This window comes from Sinohyriopsis cumingii, chromosome 15, assembly GCF_028554795.1.
Source record: "Sinohyriopsis cumingii isolate HCF-2022 chromosome 15, ASM2855479v2, whole genome shotgun sequence".
In the NCBI taxonomy this organism is placed as follows: domain Eukaryota; kingdom Metazoa; phylum Mollusca; class Bivalvia; order Unionida; family Unionidae; genus Sinohyriopsis; species Sinohyriopsis cumingii.
Window position 1 is genome coordinate 116,340,049 of NC_142975.1, and position 13,348 is coordinate 116,353,396.

General features: G+C 33.9%; 1 protein-coding gene across 3 annotated transcripts in view; it reads right to left on the minus strand.

The window, feature by feature from the left end:
• Window positions 1–1,776: 1,776 nt before the first annotated feature.
• The window catches only part of LOC149782544 (arrestin domain-containing protein 17-like), a 50,770-nt gene continuing 39,198 nt past the window's right edge, over window positions 1,777–13,348 (minus strand). For 2 of the 3 annotated variants that reach the window (XM_089933975.1, XM_089933973.1), the window contains one exon: window positions 1,777–10,442. In XM_089933975.1, coding sequence (XP_089790101.1) covers window positions 10,267–10,442 — 176 coding nt within the window. In that variant the 3' untranslated portion in view covers window positions 1,777–10,266. The remainder of the gene's footprint in view (window positions 10,443–13,348) is intronic. The other variant, XM_089933974.1, reaches the window with a different exon arrangement.

Consider the following 13,348-nt stretch of genomic DNA (forward strand, 5'->3'; position numbering starts at 1 on the left):
TCAGCATCATTATATGTAGCTAAAAGAACATAATAGATTTAAAATACTTCATGTGAAGCAAATAAGGTACTTTTAGTTATATTTAATGATCCTGACTGGGAAGGTTACTGAGTTACAGATGGGATAAAATTCACGATGTTGTGTAGAACGAAGTGAAAAACACAATCTGAGGTATTGATCTGGCCTAATCTTATACTCGGCATCAACTTATATGTGGATGAAGGATGGAAATTCTTTTAAATTTGCTGATTCGACCTCTACTCCACATTGGCCTATAGGTCGGCAAATACAGTAGTATATAGATACATCCCTTTGATTGTGTGCTCACCCCCCCAATAAATTCTTGCAGGTGCCTATGATTATATTCCTTGTAATAAACAGATTTTGTTGACTGATTGACCTTTTCATGTCAATTTTGGCATACAATCATTTTAATGTTTGAACAAGTTAATGCATGAGAAGTTTTTAATTGCACATATTTTTTTTCAAGATAAAAATTCATATCTTCAGGAATTCCTCCACCATGGCTGTATCAATTTTAATTCTAACTATATGCCTCACAATTTTTCTGACAATTTTTTTCTTCTTCCACATAGTTGTTGTAGTGATTGCCATTAAAAATCTAATTTTTTATTTCACCAGTGATAAATTAAAAAGAATGCACAATGGATGAACAGACATAAATGCATATTAGTTGGTAAGTTGTTGTTGTAGGGTTTAATGCCCTTTTTCCAGCACACAATAGGCTATACATGGCAGCCAGTATTAATGGTGGAGGAAGAACCTGGGAAAACCCCGGAAAGAACCACCGACCCACGAGAACCTACTGCCAAGCTTTCTCACATACCCACATTAGCTGAATCCGAGACTCGAACCCACGCAGACAGAGGTGAGATGGCAGTGATCTGTAATGGAGAGCGCTTGAGACCAACCGGCCAATCGGGGCCCTTAGTTGGTAAGTAAAAGGTTAGATGCAAGAATAAAATCAAAAGAATAAGCAATAATGTGAAAAAGAGACTCTAATATGAAAATTACAAAATATATGAATTTACACATGAGAATAAACAGCAGAATAATAAAGGAACATAACATTTCACTAAATGGTCATTATACTTTTACTAAAACTGAAAACAAGATGCAAAAGTTATGATAATGAACAGAGTTTACTACTGAATAGGGTTAATTATTTTTATTTCACCTAACAATAAAATTAGGATGTTCTAAACCAATAAATCACTAATCTCCTCAAATTATAAGTTAAAGCCCCAATGCAACTGTTTATCATAAATTTCACCATTTCTCCAATCTAACTAAAGTTTGGAAGGAAGGAAATGATTTGTCATAAAAGTTTCTGACAAAAATCATTCCTTGAAATAATCATGATGTTTGGTTTAAATGACTTTCAAATGTTCAGTTTAGAATTAAGAGGTGCCACTCTAATTCAGTCAACAACATTGCTCATAATTCTGATCTTTTTCCAGCATGCTCCAAAAGTATTGGTGTGATACATTTGACAAATTCCATTAGTGACTAATCTAATAACATTCACACCTGGCACACAAACCGATTCAAGAGGGAAAAAAGAGAGGCAGGTCAACTATTTTAGTGAACCTGAGAAGAAAAAGTGTGCATCAGATAAAAAATATGACCTTGTGAATATTGGTGTTCTATATATGCTGACCTACACTTCTATTTTTCACCAAATCATGTTTCCCACTGACTATATGGATTATGCTTTTTTGCTACATTAAGAAATAAAAATAAAGCAATACAAAGTTCTTTTTGTAATTTTTATTATCATCTCTTTAGTTCCATTGAGAATATTCTTATAACGGTGACTGCTGCTTAAGAATAGCATAAGAGTACTTTCCTCATTTGCTATTTACAGCAACTGTATATGACACATTTCTAAGAAAACAGATGTGCTTTTTCAAAAGTAAAGTTGTATAACATATTTATTGATAAGCTAATTAGGTAGTGAACCAGTCTTTATTTCTAAAGAAAATCACACTAGATGTTAAATGAAATACTTTATGGTGTGAGTTGTGGATGTTATATGATGGAAAATGGATGGACCATTGCAAACTTCAGAACACATCAAATAAAAAAAAACGGACAAAACAACACCGCTTTACTAACTTATATAAGAGTAATGTAATACTGCACTCTGAGCACCTGACCATGATCATTGCAGAATTCCAGTTCATGATCAATCAGCAAAAATCACACATACAGACTAGTTGAAGCAAGTGCTGAATATAAATAATTTTTCAGTATATTTTGTATTGGTATCCTGGTTCTAATCCATACGGATTTTGCCCTCTGTGACAAGAATTTTGACCAGCTGCAGAACCAGGTTAGTAGTAAAAAAAAAATGTATGTTTCATTCATGCTGTAATTCTGGCATGTAATAAATAGATTACACTTTTTACACCCAAATGAAGCTTTCTTTGCCACACATAATTAGCAATAATTATGCTTATACCTCTTGGGGGGGTTGGGGTTAGCATGTAATGGTGATCAGCTGGGGTGCTGGAATTTCTACTGAAGGGCGAACTTGGGCTTAAGACAGTCTGACATTGCACTGTTAGCTTCTTATGTTTACAATGGTGATGTCATCAAATCTTGTGTGCCAGCCTTCGACTGAAATCAATGTATCCACGGATGTTGCCATGAACATTTGATTAATTCTTATATGTAGAAAATGACAGGGTTTCTCAGTTCATAATGTGATGAAATATTTATATTATCTGGTTTTATTGGAATCCAACAATATTTAGGACCAATATCTTTCAAGATTAAGTATTATTAAAATGATTTTGCATATACAACATTTTGCACTTTACGGCAGCATTGTGGCCTTAAAAGCCTGTACAACTGGTCTTTAAATGACATCAAATTTTATTTATAGCAATAATGACCTATTTGTATGATATTATATCTCAAGGAAAGTAACTCTATCACACCAAAAGAAGATCACTATGACTTAATTTACACAATTGACTAGTATTTTCAGCTCACTGTTCATATTTTGGATCCTGTTTCACCTACACTCAAGAAAACTGGCATCTAGATACATCTCAACAAAACCAAAACTTGAGTTAATTTTGCTGCTCAAGCATCATTTTTGCATTTTCCTTTATTCATGTAAATCTGGCCCAATTTCACATTTTTTTGTAGGACCAACTACTAAAAATCATATTTAACAAAAGAACAATTAGCTATATTGGTTCCAGAGAAGTAGCCATAACAGGGTTTCATATGGCAACTGTATTGGCAGTCGCACCAGAAATATTTTCATTTAAGACCAACTATTTATCTTAAAATTCTTTAAATTCAAGTCACATGTCAATACTGATATCCTCTGAGGAGTAGTATCATCAAGATTTTTAAGAGGACTGCCATGGTGGCCATATCTAAGATCAGACAGGCACCATTTCTATTTAAAACCAGCCAACATCTTAAGTCTTTTATTGAAAAGTTCATGCAGATATGACTATCCATTCATGAATTGTGATTTTAAATAAATAATTAAAAATTGCCACTATGTCAGATCAGCACCATTTTCATTCCGTGCCAACTACATATCAGAAGTCTTTTTGTGAAAAATCTGTGTCAGTAAGGATAGCATTGATAAGATTTTCAAGGGGATGGACTTATTGGGCACCATTTCTGTTTAGGACCATCTACACATCTTAAGGCCTGCTCCATTTAAACATATATGGTACCCAGGGAAGGCAGTTAAAAAACATATATATCCAGATATTATGATTTCACAGAGTTCATGTTAAAATCATAAGAAAATTCTAAATTGCATCTATGGGTGAGTACCCCACTTTAAAAGTACCTTCTCAGCATCACATGTATATTTTAATGGAAAAGCTCTAAGATGTCTCTTAGTTAAAATTCCTATGCTGATCTGGAGAAGCAACAAGATTTTCAATAAGGTCACCAGGATGTTCATACTGGATGACTGAGGGTCGCCTTTTTCATTTAGTACCAACTGGACCCTGGTGTGACACTGTGTGCTGGGTCTCTATCACTCTGCTCCTTTTAATTTAGAACCAGTTAATGGCTGCCAGATGGAGGATCATCGCATTCTGGTCTTTTAAATGCAGAGTTATTAAGCTCCAATTAAATGACATATACTTAAAAAAAAACAGACCAGTTACTTAAAGGTAAATACAAACAACACTAAACAATAAAAATGTAGTATAACAACAAATTTACCACAAAAAAATGAACATGTCTATTTTATATGCCAAAGGATAACCATGGCATTAACAACAAAAGTTGAATACTAACTGATAACCATTTATTTTAACTCTTCCAAAATGAAGAGAATAGAATAACTGTCAAACAGTATACATGTAAAACTAATTATATCAATGCTCAATCATGTTATATAGTTCCAAAACTGTTCAACATAAACTTAAAAATACATCTGATACAAAGTTGTAAAATATACACACATTTTATCATGCAATTTGAATTTTCAAAGACTTTCCCTCCTCTATTTAACAGTACTTCCTTTACAAATACCAAAAGAATCTACCTGATCTACATCTCCACAGGTGCAAATTAGATAGCTTACTACTTTAACAATACAAAAAAATCACATAAACATTCCAGTAACTAAATAATCAGAAACATAAATTAAAATGGTTGGCATTTTCAAAGATTAGGGTAAAGAATCCTACTAATCTGATCAACAGGAGCTACTGACAATGATTGTACTGCCAAGGGTCGCACTAAGTACAATTTGCTCAACAGAAGAATTTGTGTTGAGAAATTATTTAGAACAGACATTTGTGGGCTATTATTATTGCACAGGAATGCAGTAAGTCAAACTCATGGAAGTTCCCATCAGTGTAAAGCTAAAGCTCAAATCTCACTGAAATCCATCAATCACTGCTAAAGTGATGCTACAGAAACCAAACTTGAGATTTGGCCTCAGTGAGCATTAATACTCACTAACATTGTGAATGCTGGAAACAGAACTAATTTAAACCTCATTAACATAAAGCTACATGCCTAATTTGCTTGAAATCCAACCAACCTTGGTAAAGTTTTGCTGCAGGAACCAAAAGAGAAGAGAAAGAGTGATCAGGGAGCATAACTCCTGTAATTGACATCCATTGCTCATTGGCTGCTTAGTTTGGTCCCAACAGAGCCATTTTAGTGCTAATGAAACCTCTATATCATGGCCACCTCTGTTTATGAATGCTAAAATCTACAGTTTTGGTTCTCTCAATAGATATGGCTGAATGCTATAAAATGATTAGTATAAGCCTTCACATGATGATTTTGACAACTGAAATGCATGTGTATATGACGTTAGCCCCCTGTGATTATTTGAACCTTTAAAGGAATTATTATATGAGGCATGTTCTAGTTTGCTCCAGTTTAAACCTGCTCCATTAAATTTGATCAGGAACAAGCTGGAATGACAACAATTTTTTGTTAAAGAGGTGGCAGTAGCCTGCAACGAAATGTGTGTACTTATTTTCATTTAGGACTAGCTACGTATCACAATAAGTCTTTAAGTGAAATTCCCATATAAATACAACTATTCATATAAAATGAATATCAAGATAGCTGCTATGATGACCCTGCTGGACCTAAATTTGAAACATTTTCATTTAGGATCATCTGCACAGCCTAAGTGAAAACACTAGTAATAGTAGAGTAAAGGAACTCCATTGAATGAGACATACCTTTTTAAAAATGTATAAAGAGATACATACAAACAGTTATTAAATAACAAGCTATATACAGTGCTATCTACATATATATGACTGCACATTATTGTAACCAACAACATATTTACCACGAAAATATGAATATGTATAAATTTAAATGCCAAAGGATGACCACAGCATATACAATAAAGGTCAATACTAACAAACTGTCAAACATATATTTTAAGTTTTCTAAAATAACAGTGATAAAAAGCGATAACAATATCAGAACAATAAATAAGTGAAAAAAGGTATATATATATATATGAGAAAGAAAGAATGAGAGATAGAGACAGCTGCATAAATATTGACATACATCAATTACAAAATTATAAAATTTAAAAATGGATTTTATCTGAATACATCAATTACAAAATTATACAATTTATAGATGCTTTTATCCTATGTTAAATTTTCAAATAGATTTCCTGCCTGTCTTGTTAAGAGTACTTATATTTCATGGAATTTCCATAAAAAAGAACCTGCCTTATCTGCATCACCACAGATACAAATTAGATTCAGAAACTTACGGTACAAGGAAAAACACTATCCAGCAACAATATCAAAACACTTTCAGTCAAAAGGAATAAAACATTTTCAAAAGAGAATCAGAATAATAAATTACATTTATTGGCATGTCCAAAGATGAGGGTAATGATCCTGATAATCAGCAGACAAAGACCAACCAACAACAATTTGCACAGCAAAGAGCATACCCAGTAATTATACTGGGAAACAAGTCAGAATGGGAATGCATGTGCTATAATTGCTGCAATCTTAATCACTCCAGGTCTCCTCAACATAAAGCTGCAGCAGACCTGCCAACTCTTACGATTTTGCCTTAAACCTTAAAAAAAATACCCTTAAAATACGAACTTAAGGCATACTAGCAAAAACTATGGGAAAATGATTGTTGTCGAAAATTCCGGATAATTGGTTCATCCATGTTTTATTTGGATCCAGGTTTTATCTTAGAATTAGTAAAATTAGTCAGGGAACCAGACTAACTTTACAGCAACCCAGAAGCTTTAAACTGCACCTGTCAGTTCATGCAATGCATCTGCAAGATCAAACTGTTGATTATAGAATTTTTGAAAATGGCGTTCAGAAAGTGAAGCATGTTTAAGGACTCACAGTATTAATTTAGTTCCTATAGTAAACCTATGCAAACATCATGATATTAAAAATTCAATAACTTAAATTTTCTCTGTGCTCATTATCAAACTTATATTTATCAGCATAGATGAAACCTGGATGTCAGCTTCTGTGTAGAGGAAAGGATATGAGCCACAGCATTTTCTGAACCAGCATTTGTTTGAACCATGTGCTTTCAATTCTGCACTACAGAGTCATGTGCTAATTTTAGTAATGTATGTTCCAACTCAAGACTGTTAAAGGACTGAAATTCCATCAATAAAACAATGTCTCTATTTTTTCCAGTTACATCAAGGATAAGCTCTCAAAAGATTCTTTTTCCAAAAATATAACATATATTATTAACCAATCCTGGTCAGCCAAACCCATATATACTCTATTTTAGATTCACCCATTTCCAAACTGGTTCCTTTTTTTTTCTTTTCCATATAATTAGTACTGTGTGTCCTTAAGACAGAAGGGAAAATAAGCTTCTAGAAAAGTGTTAATAATCAGCACAGAAGAATAAAAAAGAGTATTGAGATTCTTGTGAATGAAATCTAGAAATGACATGATCACGTTTATTGGACATCACATGCCAATTTGAGTATGTCGTGTGGCGGGAGATATGATTGCCATCGTCATGTGAAATGGAAAAGAATTTCCAAGAATTATGTCAAGTTGAGAGACAGCAACAAGCCATTGAGATGCATAGGGTTTAGAACTATACTTTGTGCAACTGTACTAGTGGTAAATAAAGTCTACACATACTTTACAAACTTTTGAGTTGAACATAATGTTTACCATCAATGCATCAAATTTTAATTATGTCTTCCAGTTTTATAACAGCAGTTAGGGGCCATCCATTAAGTATGTACGCACAAATCTGGCAAAGCTTGACCCCTTACCCTCCCACTACACATGCATAGTTTTTTTACACCCCACTCTCTGCATACGTGTGCTTGATGCACCCCTCTCGAATTTTATAGAACGGACTATACTTAATCCACACAGAAACCATAAAGGATTAATAATATTAACGTGTTTAATAAAACATAGTCCAGTGATGTTGAATGTCTGGCTGCATCAAAGAAATAAGCTGTGTAACTTTAAGCAGTTTGTCTGGTGTCCGCTAAAATTCAAACGCCAACTGGACCCAGTCAAACAGGTTACGTATTAGACAAATTATTATCGAGGTTTCACCACCATCACCCTGTCTCCTATGCATACATACATTATCAGTAGACACTCCCCCATACGCAAGCATATGCATTTGGGTTACCCCCTCCCCTCCATGCACATGTACTAAATGGACAGCGCCATATTGATATCTTGTTACATCTTACTGAAAACTGGTCAATCTTACAGAACAAAATCAACTGCCTTACTAAGATGGACTCATCAGAGTTGGCAGGTCTGCTGCAGGTCAAATTTGGTTCAAATCAAACAATTCTTGGTAAAGTAACACCGCTTAGTCAGCTGTGTGGTAAATCAGGGGGGCTTAACTCCTCTTAATATCACTGTGGAATGCTGGAAGCTGTACTCATTCAGAGTCTAAATAACAAAGCCATATACCAAATTTGGCTGAAATCCAACAATCCTTAGTAAAGTTATGCTGCTGAAATCAAATGTCGGGAGAATGGACAATCACAGAGATGCTTTCAGGATATGCAAGTACATGAAGTGAACAAACATTTTAGGACTTTGTGCACTTAGAGAGATGCGATGATTGCATATAAAAAACTCAGAACAGCAAATAATTTTTATGTCAATGATAACCTTAAAGTGCTTGCTGAAACATAAGCTGCACCACTGGTAAAGGTCTCTGGACTTCTTGTGGGCAACCATTTACTCATCCTGGGACTTCTTACAATTATGCTGAACACCTTTATACTGCATGACACGTGCATTTAAAAATAGTAAAGTGTATTAGGAACTACTTTATAAACAAACCAAATACACTCATGAAGTAGATGCTTAAGGTTTTAGTTTATTAGATTTGTTTGTGGATGAATTAAAGCAGCTGTTTTGTCCATTTAAAAGTAGAGATGATAATGAAGATAACAAGTTAAATGAGTCACAAATAAAACTTTCAAACAAGCAAATAAATGAACATGATATTCACAATGTCAACAACAAATATACGAGATGCAGTAACTGAAAATACCAATCTGATCATTTAAACAGCTATTTTGGAGAAATATTCATAGAGACTGGTGCTCTGTAGGGTCTATTTAAATAGCACTGAAAAGCATATTGAGGCCAAGGGCTTTCACATATCTATCAGAGACATAGCATTTTACAAGTCAGTCAAAACACTCAATTCAAGAAAAAAAAATGCAACTCAAGGTTCTGTTAGGAAACTAAGTGCCTCATAAGCAATAAGCCAAGACTACAACAAAAGTAGTATTTCCGCTGGCTAAATGGACTGTCACACTTTGCAATTTTTCCCATTCAACTATTCTGATACAATTTTAGGCCAACGATATAAAGTACACACTGTCTGATACAGGTCATAGCTGGGATCCCTCCAACAGCAATCATGCAAGTAACAGGGCATCAATATATGTCTTCTTTAGCTGGTAATAAGAATGGTAATAAATATATTTACCTTTGTGCATCAGGAATTTTTCCCTCAAAATGTACTTTCTTTGTTCTGCAAATCTGAAAGACATGGCCCATGTCATGGAAAACCTGATACACACTGAAATTGTACTGTTATTTTGACCTCATTTCCAAATGAAATCAATTCTCCTTACTGCACTGAATTGACCCAGTAAATCCAGTTCATCATAAGCAGAAAAACAGAAGTGAGTTGCATCAACAGAAAAATGAAATCCATCCATTCCAGACCAACTGCAAAAGGTTTTCAATGCACATTCATTCCAAATATGAGTATAAATTTCAGTTTAAGTAGACCAAACAAAATTATTACTAAAAACTAACGTTGTGTGCTATGAACTTTTAAGGTCATAAGGCGGTGCTATGTGCACATTAATATTGTTAGTGTGTATTGATGAATGTATGGTTTTATTTATATTGAAATATAGCATAAATTCAATTATTTTGTCTTGTAGTGTATTCCATTATAAGAGACAGATCAGGGTCTATAATGTTTGCAGCTGGACTCAACTTATCAAGAGGTATATATATGGAAAGCGTTCAGATCTAAACTGGCTATGACTGTCTGAACCTTTCCATGAGTTACTACACTCAGTGTGTTCCACTAAAAACTATTCCATTACATTTTATCAAGGAGAAATTAGAGCACCAAGAAAATAAATTATTTTGTACAGATGGTAGATGTAGTCTGCGACCAAATATCTGTACACCTTCACTGCTCACCTGATTGTAAGTCCAATAAAGTAAATGTCATGCTGAAGATGTTACTTCAGTTCTCTGTATAGGCTGGAGGTTCTAGAACAGCTGTAGATATCTCCACATTTTGTATCTGCCAATTATAGTTTGGGTAGGCAGGTGCCCAGTCATTCTCTCCAACAGTGTTCATCTCCCCTTCCTCACAGATGTCTATTCTACCAAATACACATTCCTCATAAGAGGGAGGAGCTGAAATGAAAATGTATGATGGGAATATTTTAAGCAAGGCAGTGTGGGTCTGCATGTTATGCCCACATTCAAGGCCTGTTTTAAACATCATGACCTTGAAACCAAGGTGACAAGGGGATCAAGTATGTCATGAAGCAGAATTCTTAATCAGATATGCCAAGTAATGACAGAATCCAGGAATTACACGTAAATTAAATCCTTGAAAAATAATATGAATGTGCTATGACAGTGATGTTGACCTCAAGGTCAAAAGGGCAAGTTAGTGTTTCAAGTAGTTAGGAACAAAGATGTTGACCTCAAGGTCAAAAGGGCAAGTCAGTGTTTCAAGGGCTTTGGAACTAAGGACATGTGAAAAAAATTAAGCTAAACCTCAATTGTAAATCCTTTATACAACTGTAATCTTGATCTCAGGGTAAATGGGGTGTTCAAGTGTTTTTCAGAATGAATTCTCTTTGATTTATAATGACCCATCTCATATAACAAAAGAATACATGGAGGGATTTTTAATTATGCTCATATGTTGTTTTATTTACCACAATCTTAACTGTTGCAGTCACTAGTGTAAAAGTGACTGCTATGTCTTGCTTGCAACTAACTTGGACTAAACAAAAATATTACAACTAAAATTCATGTATTATTTGCAGCTGTACAACAAGCACAAAACTACACCTGGTACAAGAACCATCATATATATCAAGGTCTCATATTGCAAACATTACATATATTATGACCCTACTTTAATTTCCTGCCAAACTGAAACCTCAAACCCACATATTCTGTATCATGAGATTCCTATCCAACTGACCTAGCTTTTCTTGTCCCAGAGTCCTCATTGCATAACAAGTGGCCTAATTCTGCTCACCTGGCTGACACCGGCCTAACAGCAAAAGGTGAAAGTGTGTGGCCAAGAAATCTGAGTTGGCAGTGTACATTTTTTTATTTCTAATGATGCTGATAAATGTTAGGAAAAGGGTTTAAAGGTTTCTCTGTTGTATGCATTTTCATCCATATATGATGGCACATCAACAACAACTTGTCCAGTATGGTAAGGCTTTATGAAATGATGATTTCTGTCAAAGTTTGTCAAATTCTGTTAGATATTTTCATTTAGATATAGGTGATTCAATGTCTTTCTATTTAAACTCACCTGGCCATTCTGAATTTGACCAGATTTGACAAGAAGCATCCTAGCATGGATGGCCGTTTTGCACACGTTGCCAACCCATTATCAAAAACCATTACTAAAAAAAAACCCAGAAATCCATACTGACTTTATAAATTAAATCCACTTGTAAAGCCAAGAAAGTGTATATATTCTAAGTGAGAGACTAGTACTTACAGCCAATCCTTGAGGTGTGGGAGATATCCAGTGGACAAAGAAAAGTGCAGAGAAAGGGATCCTATATATGTATATACATGGTCAAGGAAAGATGATGAATCACAAGTGTTTCTTTCCCCTCAATAGTTTCAATACAAGTACAAAATTGCAATCACAAGCTGACATGTACATATGACCAGTACAATTTGAAAGCCCATCATGCCAAGGTGTATTCCACCAAGCTGACGAAAATTATGTTGAGTGTATGACTTTTGAGAACAATGTTATTTCAAAGTCATTGTGTTTAACTATTTAGACCATATTTGATAGTTCTGCATAATCCGATTCAGACTGGGAGCCATTTATACCAGAATGCTTTTAGTCAAAGATCTGAATTGTTTTAGCAGTTCTTGAGAAGAAAACATTTAACAGTTTTCCTATATTTAGTCATTTCTGTTATGTCTAATTTACATTTCTATCATGATAGTTAGTTGAACTTTTGTCATAAGCAGTTTTGGAGAAGTCACTGTTTAAAGGGTTCCAAAGTTCAGTAATAGTGGTCACATTTGATGGCAGATCATCATTTGTACAAATTTTAAAGCCCTTAAAGCAAATGGTGCTTTCTGTCAAATCTGCCATCATTTGTACAAATTTTAAAGCCCTTAAAGCAAATGGTGCTTTCTGTCAAATCTGTCATCATTTGTACAAATTTTAAAGCCCTTAAAGCAAATGGTGCTTTCTGTCAAATCTGTTATCATTTGTACAAATTTTAAAGCCCTTAAAGCAAATGGTGCTTTCTGTCAAATCTGTTATCATTTGTACAAATTTTAAAGCCCTTAAAGCAATGATGCTATCTGTAAATCTGGTCAAAATCTGTTGACCAGTTTTTGAGATGTACCGTATTTCATTTATTTTTCCATACCCTTTAACTTTTTCATACATAATCCAGTTATCAAAATCATAATTATTTAAATGTATCATAAATTTTTCTACATATAACTTTGTATTTTTAAAAAAATCCATTAAATTATCAGACATAAAATTTATACTAAGAAGATTTACATTTGCAAAAAAGATCGATAATACCATATTGCCATTTTGTTTTTACAAAAACTCAATAATTAATTATTGGGGAGAAAATACACAGATTGATGCATAAGCTCTCTTATTGTCATTACAATATCTTCTGGTGTTTATTAACAAATGGACAAATGACCTCACAGACCATATCTTTAAATATTATCATTTATTAATTCGCCTTTTAAAGTCCAACACTGCAACCAAATACCACGTTCATTTTAAAATGAGTTCAGAAGCCCTTTGATGTTTTCTTATACAACAAAAAAGTACATCTCAGTACATGCTAAAGTGAAGACCACAGACCCTTGATCAACTAGTCTTATTGTTTCATTATTGCCATATGAATGTAAAAAAATAAAAACCATGTCATTTTCTATCCTAAATTTGAAAGTCAAGCACTCCGTTAAATCAATCTGTATATATACATATACTATCTTTAAGTGTTTGTTCTGTTTTGACTTGGATATAATAAACATTTTATTGCAAATCTATTCAATGATATATTCCT